The sequence below is a fragment of the Arachis duranensis genome, chromosome 8 (assembly GCF_000817695.3).
Source record: "Arachis duranensis cultivar V14167 chromosome 8, aradu.V14167.gnm2.J7QH, whole genome shotgun sequence".
Taxonomy (NCBI): Eukaryota; Viridiplantae; Streptophyta; class Magnoliopsida; order Fabales; family Fabaceae; genus Arachis; species Arachis duranensis.
Genome location: NC_029779.3, coordinates 30,503,880 through 30,519,612, shown reverse-complemented (window position 1 = coordinate 30,519,612; position 15,733 = coordinate 30,503,880). Strand labels below are relative to the sequence as shown.

At 31.6% G+C, this 15,733-nt stretch overlaps 2 protein-coding genes across 2 annotated transcripts; one reads left to right on the top strand and one right to left on the bottom strand.

The window, feature by feature from the left end:
- The first annotated feature begins 7,293 nt into the window (after positions 1–7,293).
- LOC127741249 (protein VASCULATURE COMPLEXITY AND CONNECTIVITY-like) lies at positions 7,294–8,144 on the top strand. The gene is made up of 3 exons (XM_052253337.1): positions 7,294–7,371; positions 7,564–7,769; positions 7,967–8,144. The coding sequence occupies exons 1-3, from the start codon at positions 7,318–7,320 to the stop codon at positions 8,142–8,144; spliced, it is 438 nt and encodes a 145-aa protein (XP_052109297.1). The 5' UTR covers positions 7,294–7,317.
- A 2,593-nt stretch (positions 8,145–10,737) lies between these two features.
- LOC107461931 (formin-like protein 3) lies at positions 10,738–13,963 on the bottom strand. The gene is made up of 7 exons (XM_052253336.1): positions 13,835–13,963; positions 12,963–13,551; positions 12,725–12,847; positions 12,361–12,682; positions 12,076–12,260; positions 11,716–11,951; positions 10,738–11,628 (listed from the first exon to the last, which is right to left on the bottom strand). Exons 1-7 carry the CDS (start codon positions 13,961–13,963, stop codon positions 10,738–10,740), a joined length of 2,475 nt encoding a protein of 824 aa, XP_052109296.1.
- Positions 13,964–15,733: the final 1,770 nt, after the last annotated feature.

Genomic DNA, 15,733 nt, shown 5'->3' with positions numbered 1-15,733 from the left:
TAACTTTTCATTTGCATTAGTTATTGAAAAAATTGTAATAACGGAGAGTCTTAATTTATTTTATTAATCATTTTTTATATTTAAAAGAATAAATGTTTATACGTATATATATTATTTTTGAAAATATGAAAAAATAAGAGATACAAAATTTTCGTCCATTAGAAGTTAAAGAGAATAAATGAAGCACAAATAGTACTAGTCTAAATTCAAGAAATGTTAGAAGACAATCAGAATATTATTTTTGGTCACTACTTTTAGTTATTAATTTAACTTTTTAGTTTAATAATTTAACAATATATTTTAGTCTATATTTTTAAATATTAATAACTAATTAATAATTTAAAATAATATATTTTAATAATTCTTTAACATTTTTCGTTTGGGACGTATGCATGACATGGTTAATTAAATGGGATACTAATATAGAAACACTTGAAAACATATTTTTGAAATTTAAACTAACTACCCAACAATTTTTTTCAATTTAGACCTTTTTCTCCTATCCAATCAGGCCAACTCACGAAAATCCAATTTTCAGCTGCAAATTTTTTCGTTATTCCCTTCGCAATAAACATTTAACTATTACTGTGCTTAATTAACTTTAATATAGTCTTTCTCACTCAGATTACACGCTTCCAACACTAAGCACCAATGTCAAGTGTTGCATATTATTGAAGGGTCAACCTATGGTCATGGTTCACTATAACATTTCTGGCAGTTAGCAGAGATTTTGGAATTACATTGTAGTAGTTTTGAACTGTCGTTAAATATTTTGCAGTGGTTATAAAAATGATAACGGGTCCCCATAGAGGTAGGGATATGCCTCCCGCCCTCATCTCCGTCACTCATAATCTGTCTCCGTCCTGGTCCCGTTCCCACAACCGATAATGAGGATTCTATATTCGCTGGAGATCGGAGTCTCTACAGATATTCACGGATTTTTGAATAAAAATTTAATTCAATTTCAATCTATAATACAATTATATATGTAGAACAATCAAATAATTTAATTACATCATAATTAAACCAGACTGATTTCTAATTTTCATCCATTCGAAATCATCTTCCAGCAAAATATATACAATTCACAGTATAATAAAATCAAACATATGCATACATTATGTTCATAAAAGGTACACAAAAGATATATAAATCAATCATTAACAATATGTATAAATCAGAATAATATTTACATAATTATTGGACAAAAAAATCAAAACTTTTTAAATGATTATATAATTAAAAGAATGCAAACAGTTTATTGACCATTGATGATGGCAGATCTGAAGAAGATGGACGCAGAAGCATAGTTGGTGATGACAGATCTGAAGATGCTGGTGATAACAGAGGTATGGCTGGAATAGCTTCGTCTTCGAAAAGTAGAGGCGGCGACGCGGGTGCAGGCAGCGCCAACGCTGTGAGAAGCAAGTATGGAGCGACACCGACAACTCAGTGAGAGGAAGAAGGTGAGCGGCGGCAAGGGAAGAAGGAAGAGGAAGAAAGACGGAGAGGATGAGACCTGAGACGCAGTCACGTAATTTAGGTTGGGGTGTGAGACTGAGAGTGAACTGATGAGAGAGTGAGAGAGTGAGACAGAAGCGGTGTGAGAAATTGAGGATTAAGTTTTCTGATTCCATCATAACATATATATATATATATATATATATACACGGGTATTATGCGGGTATCATGGGGCGGGTACCTTTCTCCCTGCCCCTGCCCATTTATTAAATGGAGAGACCCACCCCCCGTCCCACGGGGAAAAAATAACCCCCAAACCTGTCCTCCGGCGGGTAAATTCTCGCGAATACCCGCCTCGCCGGGGGAAATTGCCATCCCTAGGTGGTTAAATAACCGCTGAAAGATAAGTCGCCGGCAAACGGTTAGCGACGGTTTATGCTAACTGCTAGAATAATCGCCGCATAATATGAATTAGTTTTGTGATAGCTTTTATCCGCTGCCAAAGCTGGCAGCCAAAATGTCTATCAATTTTGTGGCTGTTTGTAACTGCCACTAAATAGCAGATAAACGAAAACAACATTCATTTTACGGCGGTTTAGAACCATCGCCAGATTTAGTATTCTGATTACTTTTTCATTATTTTGCCTCTTTTATTTTGTCTGTTTTTCCAACTTTAGTTTATTAGAAATTAATTAAAATAAATAACTTTTAACGAAATAAAAAAACAAAATACCATAAGAAACTTAATTATATATGATGAAATTGTCTTAAGTGCACAATTCCTTATAAATTAAAATGAGATAATTTCAAGAAAATAAACATTAAACACTAAAACAAATTAAATTCAAAAGTATCTAATTCCGTTGACTGAATGTCATTATTTTTTTGCAGGTCATGATTGCCAGAAGAAAATGGCATTGCGCGCGATGAAGTCGGTGTATTCCCCAATGAATCTATCTTTGCAGCAATGTTAGGTGGCAAATTGTCTCTTTGCTGTCGGATTAGATATCTCAAAAGCTTCTCCATCGTCTATCTGTTCGCATTTTCTTCTGCTACCTCAGCCTTTAATTCAGCAATCGTCCTCTGATACTCTTCATTTTGCACACCAGAATCCGACGGTTGTGCAGCAGCGTTACAAAAAACTTGGGTGGGACATGGTCCAACACCTAAGACACGAACTCATCCTGAGTGCTCATTTCCAAGAACTTATGCTAGCGAATCATTTTGTAAAAACTGCTTAGAGGATTTATCTTGACTCTCAATATTCGCAATTACTTCCTACAGATATACAAGAAATAAGATTATAATGATTTAAAATTAGCATGATATATATAATAAGAGAAGATGAAAATTTTCAAACATTACTTACACCAACAACACGCGCATTGGTATAGATATACGAGCCATTTTTTATGAGAGATGGTCCACAACTCTCCTCTACTAATGGGCCTTCTTCGTACTTTCTCCTATAACATTAATATCGACACAATCATATAAGAGCAATGCTAGGGGGCAGCAACTTTGGTATTTTGTAACCATTAATTGGCCATCAATAATATTTTTAATGGTGTGAGATTACATCCAATGATGAGAAATCACTCACTTTTTTTTTTATGGTTAAGTGCTGGCCAAAAAATACAAAAGTTGCTGGCTCCCTAAACTTTTTCATCATATAAATAACACCACCATATTTAGGAAAATGAAGCAAAATCTTAAAACAAATAATTATTTATTACCTTTTCGTCTTGCCAATATTTTAGAGTCCTCCAGTATGTGTGTAAACGATTTAAAATGTTTTGTTTACACTTTTTCTATGAAACTGGGATGTTGATTATAAAATTTATGGAGTCTTTTATGTAGATATATATATATATGTTTTAAGAGAAATAATAAAAAAATACCATTTATTACCTTTGTTTCTTCCTTCAAGCGATATTCAAGGAACCATTTTTAGTGATTTTTTTCTATTCCTGATGGGTGATGCTTAACATTTTTTTAAAGAGTCTTTATTTCTTTGTAAAACTTATGATACAAGTTATGTCTTGTATCCTTCCAGTTCTTTTCTATCCTTTGTATAATTTTTCACTTTATTTTTCCTCAGGCATCATCCTCATAGTGAAAGACCCGCTGTAATTATTTGCCATTGTCAGTAACCAAAACCAAACAACAAGCATAAAACTATGGTAATGTGAAGAATATCAATAATCAAAAAAGGCTAGTTTAAAATGAACCGGTATAAAAAAAACAAGAATCTAGATGCCATTTAGTCGCAATGACATATGAGATACAAATGCTGATTTAAATATGTGAAATACAAAATATGGATAATTTAACCAGTAATATAATTTACTCACCGAAAAGTTTTTACCTCTCAAAATTGATAACTGAATTGCCTTAATATGTCGAAACTAAAACATCTACATTAACCATGTTGTATGCATGTTCCTTGTTAGCTTTGTTTGCTGTCTTCCAACTCTCTTCACATATGAAAAATTGGAAATAGTCAACACCCAAACTCCCTAAAAATTAATAATCCAACTGCCTATCCAATTAGTTGCAACTTTGTTATATATATATATATATAAAATCACGATAATCGTTTCACAAAAGAGACATAGAAGTAAAGGACTTTAAAAAAAAACATGAACAAAAATAGGAGAAACAAAGTTTATCAATGACAATAACTTTTCAATAATATGTATCTTTGCATTTGTTCTCGTTGTTTTTTCGACTTTTTGGGTAGCAAATATGTTGTCAATGTGGTCATCAAACGACTCAACTTCATCCGCCTCTACGTCGTAATCTTCATCCTCTGAAGGTAATATCGGCCACTTCATCGCGATGCCGAGTTTCGTGTGTTCTGTGGAAGTTTGAGGGTATCACTTGTACTTGACGGCGCAAGCCGTTTATCATTGCGCAGTGCACGAAATGGTTCCTTAAGATGGGATGCTGGAACACTATTAGCTGAGGACGAAAATAGAGGAACTCTATCACATGGTTCCTCACGTGATATTTGAGCCTCTCTAGGCATTATTCCAACCTTAAGGCAAGATGAAATCATTTAAAATAAAATTTAATAAAAAGAATTAATTTAGAATTATAATCACAAACTCATAATTTTCCACGAAAAAGTTACAAAAAGATCAATGATATAATTAAAGACTTTCTAATTTCAATGCAAGTTTTTCTAAAAAAGTGTTAATGTCAATCACTCACCATAGTACCCTTAGTTTTAGTATTAGTCTTGTCATCATTCGAGGGTTCACGTATAATATTGTACCGTAATTTTCTAGTTATTTTTATAAACCTTGAGAAAAAATAATATTATTAGTCAAATATTAGCAAAACTCTAATTTACATAAAAAAAACTCAAACAAATATCTAATAAAATTATTACTTGTCAAATATTAGCAAAACTCTAATTTAAATAAAAAAAACACTCTAAAACAAATATCTAATAAAAACTATGGTCGCATTGTTAAGAAAAAAAATGGGTATTGAAAAATTTAATACCTCATGAAACATGTTACCTAAGACACACTACATGATAAACTAGAACACCTTAATGCTTTGTTGACCCAAGAGAAAAATGTCACCTTACTAATGTTTTTGGTTTGATATAAGAGACATGAACATATGAGGTTCATATAAACTTAATGATTAGTAATTTGTTTGCTCTGCATCTATGTATATAGCAGTTTTCATAAATTTATGTGAAAAAAAATTTAACCCAGTGTAACAGATTTCACATAAATATTTAATATTATATATTATCATATTAATAAAAATGATTGACTCAATCACTATATATATATATATATATATATATATATAAAGGCGTATAAATTGTAAAAATTTAATTAAGATAGTAAAAGTAAAATGTTTAGGAGCTAAAATTAAAGTAATATGGGGGCAGAAGGTGAGTATTGAGATTTGATATAGAAGTCACTGCACCAATAATTATTGTTTATTTGTGTTTAATTTTAAAATTGTCTTAACTTATTATCATCCTTTTTTTTTAATTATTATCTAATGACTTGGAAGTTTTTAATTTTTTCTGAGTATACTTATTTTGTATATGCATGTTGATATTTTCAATATTAATTGAATATTCTAGTAAAATAATTTATGACTGTCAAGATAAGGAAGAGTCTGATTCAAAAGATAATTTAGTTAATATTTTCTCTGTTGAAATTGACATCTCCATGTAATTTGATCTCAATAAAATTTTAGAAGAAGACAATGAAATTTTAGAAGAACAACAAAGGCAAGATGATATATATGTAACAAAAAGCTATGGTATGGAGATGACATATCAGATTCTGTAAGACATGAAGGCTATAGATTCTTGACAGAGTATTTTTCGTCAGGTCAATACATTGTTGAAGAGAAATTTTGACTTTTTATGCTAAGAGTTATGTTGATTCCTTTAATTTAATGGTTTGGGTTACAGTTTTACATATTTGTCTACTTTTAGAATTTTTTTAATTTAGATTTAGTAAGGCATAACTTCGAAGAAGCCTAAATTTAATTTATGCTCAATTGAACTTTATTTAATTTTATAAATTCAGATGTTGACTTTATTTTTTTTATTTATATTTGAACGCAAATTTAAATGATAATATAGTAAACGAGAAAAACTTATGGATAAATTTGTTTACATGAGTTAACATAAGTAACTTATTTAATTTATTAACTTCTGTAGGTAAAACGAATCTAGAAATACTGTTACTATTTAAGTAATAATGATTTAAACATATGTGGTTTAAAAAAAAAGTAGTGAGTACTTAAGTAGATTATATGCGAATGTTTTTTTTTTAAAAACATTGAAATATGTATTTAAACGCATTTTGTGGTGGTTGGAAGAAAACCACTACAAACAATTAAATAATAATTCAACATAAGTAATATATTGCAGCGGTTTACCAAAACTGCCACTAAATGTAAAGTTAATTGCAATTCCACTTTCAACCGCCATGATATCTACCGATATTATTCATTATAAAACCACCGCAAAATTCTTGCCGCTATCTGTAGGAATTGTTTTAGTGGTTAGCTGCCAAAATCTTGTGCCACTAAAAAATTGGTCTTTTTTTTATATATGTATACAATTTTCATAATTATTGTTTAATTGACTGATTTAATTGACTGATTTAATGCTAAAATAAAAAATTAATAATAATAATAATTAACTTATTACTTTATCATTTTACATTGTTTAATAGATTTTTTCCCATTTTGACTTATTTTCATTATATCTCTCACTATGCTGGCTAATTTTTCTTTTTTTTTGGTTAATCACGATGGATATATAGTGATTTATCAAAAACACCCCCCTTCTTTGTTTTTCCTTTTTGGGGTACGTAGATAATGATCTTTGCACGGGAGATTTGGATTTTACAATTGTGCTTATAGCAAGAAATAAGATATCAAGCCATAAAACATAAAATTAATACTATAAAGGATAAGCATGAAGACCCAAAAAAATAAAAAAGAAAAGGATAAGCAAAATATAACAAAATTTAGAACACAATCATTCCAAATTATTTAGGATAATATACGGCGTTACATAAATGTAGATGTAGATACAAGATTTATACCTATAGTGACGCAAAGCATATTAAAGTTTAGATTGTACAGTTTGGACAAAAGAGACTTTTCCCACCTGCTCCAACTTCTTCCTACTCTTCATGTATATAAATATTGTTGCTCCGTACGTATCTTTTCACTCCACTATACTATTTTTCAATTAGCACTTGTCAACAAGCAAACCAGAAACAGATAGCTAAATTCTTCCACAACAATGGCCCCTACGCTAGAATAGCAGGAATTTTCCTTTCTCTCCTGATTATAATCATGGATGTTGTAGCTGGGATTCTTGGCTTGCAGGCTGAAATTGCACAAAAAAAGGTATGCTTCAAGCTATATATATACACAATAGATATTTTAAGGTTGTGGTTGGTGACGGTCTTGCGACATAAAATAAGTTTGCATGTTGCAATATTATTATAGGAACAATGCTACATAGTCAGCAAATATTATTAATTTTGGCGAACACTTGATCAATAGTATAATTGTTGTGTACTTGTGTTTGACAAACAGGGTCACCATGTAAACCTGTATTTAGTGGAGTGTAAACAACAAAGTCAGAAAGCCTTTCAAATGGGGTTCGCTGCATTGATAGTTTTGGGGATAGCCCATGCTATAGTCTGTTTATTGGCTGTCTTCAGTTGCTTTTGTTCTCGACAAGGCCTTGTCATGGCTTATTTTATCAAGCAAATCTCCATGGTTCTCCTGCTTTTAGCATGGTAATGTCTCTCTACCTTCATACCAATTCATTCAGAATTGCCTTATTTCTATTCTTCACTTTTTGTTTGACTAACTTGACTAATCCGTAGTAGATTTGAGATTTTGTATTTTGTGGAACTGACACCTTTGACGTGTTGGCCCAGCATAATAAAATGAGTATACAATTATTTACTGAAACCATATTTTTGTTGGTCAGGATTACATTTGCTATTGGAATGATCTTGCTGCATTTCGGGACAAAATCAAACCACCATAAAAAACGTTCTTGTGGATTCTCAGATCATCACTTCTTGTATATTGGTGGCATTTCGTGTTTTGTTCATGGCGCATGCTCAGCTTTGTATTATGGTTTTACCGCGGTCACAATTATTTAATTAGTGTGTAAGATAAATTCTAGAGTGCAGTGTGTTCAAGCCATTCGTGTTAGTTAAAGAAAAGATGCAACCTTTTTGGTATCTTGTATAGCTTTCACCGTGATGTTTATTTTTAGTTATTAATTAGAGTCAGATCCGTGCAAATATGGAGAGAGATAAATTTATTATACTATATAATATATTTTAATATTGTTTAAGAGTGTGTTTGGATGTAGGATGGAAAATTGAAGAAAAAAAAATAAGAACAAAGAAGATAAGAGGAAAGAAAATAAAAGGAAAAGTAGATTTTTTTTATATGTTGTTTGGATAAAGAAAAAATAAATGAAAAGAAAATAGAGAAAAAATTTTCATTTGTTTGGATGGAAAGAAAATTAAAAAGAGAGAAAACGAAAGTAAAGTAAATTTATGTTAATACCCTTTTTATATTATATATAAATTATACATTACTAATGTATTTAAGTTATTTTTTCAAAAAAAAAAAGAGTTATTCAACTTAACGTTCAAGATTTTAATATATTATTTTTATAAATATTTTTTTATTGTCTTTCTTGTTCAATGATTTTTAAATGCTATAACTTATTTTTTTGTCAAAAACTATATAATAAAATGATAACAAAAATAATAAACAACTCAAAAGTTCTATAAATCATTTTGTTATTGATTCTCCTTTCTTCTCCAGTTTTCTTTGCAAGTCATGGGTGAAAAAAAATTAAATGGCCCAAGCAATTTTTTTCTTTTTCATCTTTTTTCTCTTCCATCTAAACCACGTAAAACAAAGTTTTTCATTCATTTTCTGTTTAAAGATTTTCTTTTCTTTCATTTTTCACAGATCCAAACAATGTGTAAAGGTTAATTAAATATTATGTAAATTTATATTAAATTTAAAGTATTTTTTATTAAAAATATTTTACAAAATATTTATTTAATAATTTATATATAATTATTCAACTAAAATATAATACAAATTGGATTATAGTTTAGTATTTCAAAAATTTAAATTTATTTATTTTTAGAAAAAAACAAATTTTCTATACTAGAGTTTGTTTGTAAATAATTAAAGAAAAATATTAGAAAAAATGAATTAAAATGAAAATACTAAAAATATAATTTAAAATTATAAATTAATATTATAATCATGATATATTTAAATGTACCTAATAAAAAAGATATTGTGCCTAATCTAAACTTGTTTGGAAGAGTTTTCAATAATTGATATAAGAGATTAAGAAATACAATAATAATAATAAGAGTCTATGTTTTATAAACAGATTAAATAGTATGATAATAAGAGTCTTATACAATATGCTAATGAATTATAATTCAAATGAAACAATTATAACATTTTTAATATGTATATTTATTGTATTTAATTAATAATTTATATTTTATTTGAATAATAATAATGGGTAAGATTTTTTTAATTTTTAATTCTTTTTCTTAAAGATTATTGGCTAATTTTTATAAGATGTCTTATGTCTAGAAATACTGATTTAGCATTATTAAAAATAAATAAGATGGCTAAAATTTATCAAAAATGTTATTTGTACACTAAAATTAGTTATTAAAATTAGTCACCAATGTATTTATGTGTAAATACATGTGTGGTTTAATTTATTTTCAATATGTATTTGTATTCCAATATATATTTTATACTGGTGATTGATTTTAATGGTTGATTTTGGTATACATGTAACATAGTCCAAAATTTATTGTATAGAGAATTGATATTAACTTTTATAAATTATAAATAGAAAAATAGATTCGTTCTTTTACATCCGATAAATTTGCTGTAATTATGACGAAGAGATTAAATAGAAACTCGCCACAATAAAATATTTTTTTCTTATATATTTTTTAAAAGATTTCTTTTATATATATTAGCATCAACATAGATATTTTAATTTTTAGAAAAAGACTAAATCTTACCAAAAAATTTCTACTTTCTGCGAATAATAATCCTCGATCAAATATCCTAAATTTTGAACGAGGATTATTGACAGATATCCTAAATTGATATTTTTGTATGATATACTTGAAAAAAACATGCAATGACCAGGGAAAAAAAAAGTAAAACAAGAACAGATGAATTATACTTGTCAGATAAATCATCTAAAAATTTCTATAGTTAAAAAGTTAAGACACAAGGTTGGCTAATGAACTATCCTGTAGATAAGCAACAGGAATCAACAACATATAAAACAGGTCAATTTGAGCACTAAGAATTTATAACATCATGAAGCTTTTGCTCACTCCAATTAATATTAGCTACTTGAAAAAGGTTGCAGCATCATTCAACCAGATCCATCAAATTTTTAAGGGAGAAACCAATCAAGAAGTTAATCCATGTCCCTTCCAAACCCCCCTTTCCACTCATGCATGTTTTCATGAGGAACAACAATACTAAACATTTTGCATCTTCCACATCTTCTTTTTTTTTTTTTTACCAAAGATAAGGAGACTCGAACCCACAACCTCTGAAATGAGTATGAAAAGACTATGCTATTTGAGCTATAACTCATTGGCGGGGCTTTATCTTCTTGCATATGCATAAAACTTGCTAGAAAAGCTATCAAGGTAATAATAACCTCTTAATCTAATTATCATCCTCTTTCTCGTCCTCATCCTCATCTGAACTAGAGCAATGGATCCTGCGCGCTGCTATGGCCGGAAACAGTCTTCTATGCAGATCAGAAGGAGACTGCTGCTGAGTATTCGGAGATACTGGTGGCGACGACAAATTTGAAGCCTCTTTCTTATGAGAGATCTTCATTGGCTTCTGTGTTGTTAACTGCACCTCTTTGCATACTGTGTCCAACATTACCAAGAAATCACGAACAATTACAAACAATCTCAAACCTTCATCTTTCCCTGCTTGTCCATGGAAGTAATCTGCTGTAGCCTTCACTTCAGCCATGATCCTCTTCTCTTCCTCAGACAGCCATGACACTTGAGCTTTTGATTTGTCCACAAAATTTTCAAGGGAACGCTTGAAGTTGCTGTCTTCATCTATGCTCTTCAAATCATTGTTCAATAACTCCTCACTTTTGCTGAGTAACCGATCAAGTTTCCACACTGCAGCCGTTAGAGCATCGCCGTCTATAATCGCCGCCCTTTTAACATCTTCAAGTTCACTGCTTAGGCCTGAAACTACTTTAAGGCCAAGTCTTCGGTAGTGTTCTTCTGATTCTTGGCCAATGGAATCATCAACAGAATCCTCTGTTCCGACACTAGAATTGCTCTGCCTCGCTCTCTCTGTTCTCAAAGCTCTTACTCCCTCAGAACGTATGATCTCCTGAACCACAAAGTGTAGAAGTGTTGTCTTTCCATCGGTTCCTTTTACATCCGAAAGCTTCAAAAGTGTGTCAAGCTTGAAGGCTTGAGCGCCGCCACGATATGTTCCATCATTCAATCTGTTTCCTGTCTTGAGAACTGCTTCTAGTAGTTTAAGGAAGAGCCTACTTTTTCTTAGTTTATCACATGAAACCTGTTAGTCACAGAACATCTATGTTAGCACTTATAACTATATATGGTAATCAAATTCAAAATACTGCTTGAATCATAGTTTAGTTACCTCTAATGTTGAAAAGCACTCCTTGATGCTTGAGACCTCTTCTGGAAGAGTGAGCATGAGTTGTAGAGACTCGAGACGCCGGAAAGCGAGTGGAATGTCAACTAAGACCTTGAGAAACCGCTCTGCAGGGCCAAGTTGAGCAATGTTTCCATCAAATAACCTCAGCTTCAGTTCCTCATCTGTTGTTGGCGCCATCTTTATTAATGTTTGGATCAGCTCAACAGGAATCTCGCTACCTGATTCAACCAACAGATTACAGAATGTTCTAACACGGAAAGCACTAACTCTTGCTATATCATGAGCACTAAAAGTTGAAATGAACATAATATGATGATAAATAAAGACTAGAGAGTGAGTCACCTTCTCTAAGGGCATCAACAACTTCTTCTGTAGTCACATTCAAAGCACGTAAAAGAATTGATAAATTCTGTGCTTTCTTAGGATCAATAATCTGAATTAACTGTAATGAAGGTTCTTGTGATGGTGACTCTTTTCTATTGGGGTTGTTGCAGCCAAATAAAGACTCGATTTTCTGTTCATTGAACCTGTTAATTTGTCATCAAGATCAGCAAAAAAAGTTAATACAATTTTACTTCCTCATCTATGATAAATCCTGATTTTGAGATGACTTAAAAATGTTCTTACTGGAATGACCCTGCTCTGATCTCATGCCAGACCATTGCTTGATCAGGAGATGCAGCAACCTTATCCCAGAAAAATGGCTTTAGTTTCGCTTTCGGAGCATCTGCAGAATCCTCTTCTACATTACTAAGACGTGCCCGTGAAAGGATTTTAACAGGAGGGGCAGGTGGAGGCCTAACAGGTGCTTTTGGAGCCGGTGGGGGGCGAGGCGCAGCAGCAGGGGGTGGAGGTGGTGGGGGTGGTGGCCCTGCCGGCTCAGGGGCTAATCCTTCTGGAGCAGCACCTAATGGAACTTGTTCCTTGCTTTCTGATGATGAGGCCTCACCTGCAGCCACACCCAAACCCAAACCCGCACCAACACCCATACCCAATGAGGCATTGTTATCTTCCGGACTAGTGATAACATTCCCAACAATAGAAGGGTTCTTTGCATAGATTATACCATTTTCATTGGTATTAGAATTTCCCAAAGCAATAGACTTCTTTGAACCTGAAAGAAGAAAAACAAACATTGATTGAAGCAACCATGAATTGTTTTACTATCATCAATTCATCATCATATATCATATACTACTTGATTAGAAAATGCAGCACAGAAATTGTACCAGACACATCACTTGAGCCTAATACAGTTAAAGGCCTGTCATCTTTGTAGACTTTTCTGCTTTTCCTGATCTCACGATAGCATAAGAGCATGCCTACTATGATTATTATTCCTGATACAACCGAACCAATGATAATTGGTATCTTTCGTTTGCTATTATCCTCCTCATCAACTTGAGGAGGAGGAGGAGGGGGAGGTGAATCTGGTGGTGGTGGAAATAGCACATAAAAGTCTATAGGTGGAGAATTTGGAGAAGGAGAAATGGCACTTAGTGTTATCCCTTGAGGCGGAAGCGAGTTGGCAAACTTCTTCTTGACACGCAGTTTTTTGGGTGATGGAACAGGAACAGGTCTTGGTAGTTTCCTCTCACTCTGAGGTAACTTGTCAAGCAAGTATCTACCGCGATTGTCTTCGGAATAAAACTGTGACACTGACACATGATCATGCTCCTTCTCTTCTGAATCATGAGTTGGAGGATGTGTCCTTGTAATGCAATCTAATAAGTTTGTTTTTATTTCCAAGTCATAGTCCTTAATATCATTGTTCCTCTCTATCAATTCCTTCCTGCAATGTATCCACTCCTGCTCTTCCTGCATTAACCAACAATTGAAACATCACAATATTTGAGTTGATCTTAGATTAAGGTCTTCAAGAACCTCAGTGAATCTGTGAGGACTAAACCATTTATGCTTCAAACATCACAAATGCTAGCATGACATTTTAACTTACAAAAGAATAAGACAGTTCATAATATCTCATCCTATATTTCTTCATAATATTGATCACAAACATGACATTTATTTTTCCATAAAGAAAAGAAATAAATAAAGGAGAAAAATGGAAAGATAGAGAAAAATGCTAAAACATAAATACCTTAATTACAACACCATGATCTGCATAAAACTCTTGGGGTTTCCACAGTTTCCCTTCAAAGCCGATTTTGGCCAAGGCACAAAGAAGAAAGACAAAAAAAACAGCATAAACAGGTCTTGTAAACTTCATTGCTCCTTCCAAATTCACAAACGTGTAACTTCCAATTCATCTCATTGAGCTTGAAAAAATCCCTCTCCAACAACTCTCTTCATGAAGACAAAAGAACAAGCCTTGTCAAAGAGGTCCTTATTAATAATTAGCTTCCAAATTTGTTTGTTGCTTGTTGAAGAACACACCAAGGTAATTAAATTAGGGAATGCCCCTAGCTAGATCCTAGGAAAAACGCGAATGCCAAAATTTGATGATGGAGTTGAGCAAACGTATGAACCCTTTTTTTTATATATATATTTTATTTTGTTTATAACGTTAGAAGGTATGTAAGGTGAAACACCAACCCAACGAACGTGAAGCAATGCATGCTAAAGCAATAGAGCTTCAAAGCGCGTCCTTGAGATTCTGTTGAATTTTTTGGTGGATAAAAATTGTTTTTCCGCTATAGATTTTGATTAAAATTGAGGGTTTCAGTTCAAGGATATGCGTTGAAGAAAGTTTGTGGGAAAAGTTTGTTTTGTTTTCGGGTAAGGGAATGTGTCTTAGGATAGAGATAGAGAAACAAAGAAACAAGAAACAAACATTCAAAGCGGGAAGTTGAAGTCCTAACATACGAGACGTGGGGAGAACTATGTCTTTTTTGTTATTTACAATTTGGATAATGGACATTGGATATATATGTCATTCCCTATATTTCCTATCTTCTTATTCCGAAAATTGCTACTTGTTTTTTCTTTTTAGTTATTACCACTCTACTTCTATCTTACTACCTCTTTTTTTTAAGCTTGGGAAAACCTCCTTTGCGCATTAGGAAAAAATAGACATGCTGAAGATTTGTTTATGTTGGTTCCTTCAATATTAAAAAACTTCATCAATAAGCATAACTTCTACTATGACACTAGGAGTTATTTATAGAGTTGGTGGTGAGATATTTAGATAACAAAAATGTTCTGCATCCAAGTGATTTCACTAATTAAATTCAATCAAGTGATTTAGAATTATGCGATATTTATAACAGATTTTTAACGTAAATTTTCTTTTGTTCGTTTTTCTTCAATGTAAATGTTTTCTTTTTTTCTGATTTTTCTGTATTTTCGTCTGATTATTGTCTCTTTTTTCTTTAGATTTTCGTTTTCTTTTTCGCTTTTCTTGTGTTTTCTTTGGATTTTATTCTCTTTCTCTTTAGATTTTCGATCTGTATTTGTTTTTTTTGTTTTAAATCGAACAGTGTAATTAAAATCGTTTAGGTTTTACGTGTTTCAAAACAATGAATGATTCAAGTTCAAATCAGTTGAATGAGGGTGATTTGGATTATTCTTCTTAATCGAATCAAGTGGACAAGGTTTGGATTGTTCTTAATTTTATCTAGTTTCATTCTTTAGCAATTTTGAATTGAATGAAATTGAATGGAATCTAATACAATTGAATAACGTGATAATGAATAATTTCATTCTTCTTTGTTAAAATCTGTGTTGTTTATGAATTTGAATTTGGATAAAATGCACGAGTTTTTGAATTTATAAAATGCACAATTTTCAGTTCATTTGTTATTATACAATGGTATTGTTATAACATCTTTCAAGATGAGCTTTTACTGGAGCCAAGAAGAAAGAGATTTGATGATTTTGTGTTTTGCTCATACAATATTTGTGAATTTGCGTCAGAATTTAAGGAATTAACTGGAATTCTGCACTGCGTTTTTGATAATATCATGGCTAAGATGCAAGAATATCAAGTGAAAAGTAAAGATAAATATTCGTTATCTCATGAAGATGCTACGTTAAATGA

Coding starts and splice junctions, on each gene's coding strand:
- LOC127741249 (XM_052253337.1), top strand. CDS start 7,318: ATGGATGTTGTAGCTGGGATTCTTGGCTTGCAGGCTGAAATTGCACAA. Junction 7,372..7,563: donor CTGAAATTGCACAAAAAAAG/GTATGCTTCAAG, acceptor TTTGACAAACAG/GGTCACCATGTAAACCTGTA. Junction 7,770..7,966: donor GTTCTCCTGCTTTTAGCATG/GTAATGTCTCTC, acceptor TTTGTTGGTCAG/GATTACATTTGCTATTGGAA.
- LOC107461931 (XM_052253336.1), bottom strand. CDS start 13,963: ATGAAGTTTACAAGACCTGTTTATGCTGTTTTTTTTGTCTTTCTTCTT. Junction 13,552..13,834: donor ATCATGGTGTTGTAATTAAG/GTATTTATGTTT, acceptor TGGTTAATGCAG/GAAGAGCAGGAGTGGATACA. Junction 12,683..12,724: donor AGATAACAATGCCTCATTGG/GTATGGGTGTTG, acceptor GTGTGGCTGCAG/GTGAGGCCTCATCATCAGAA.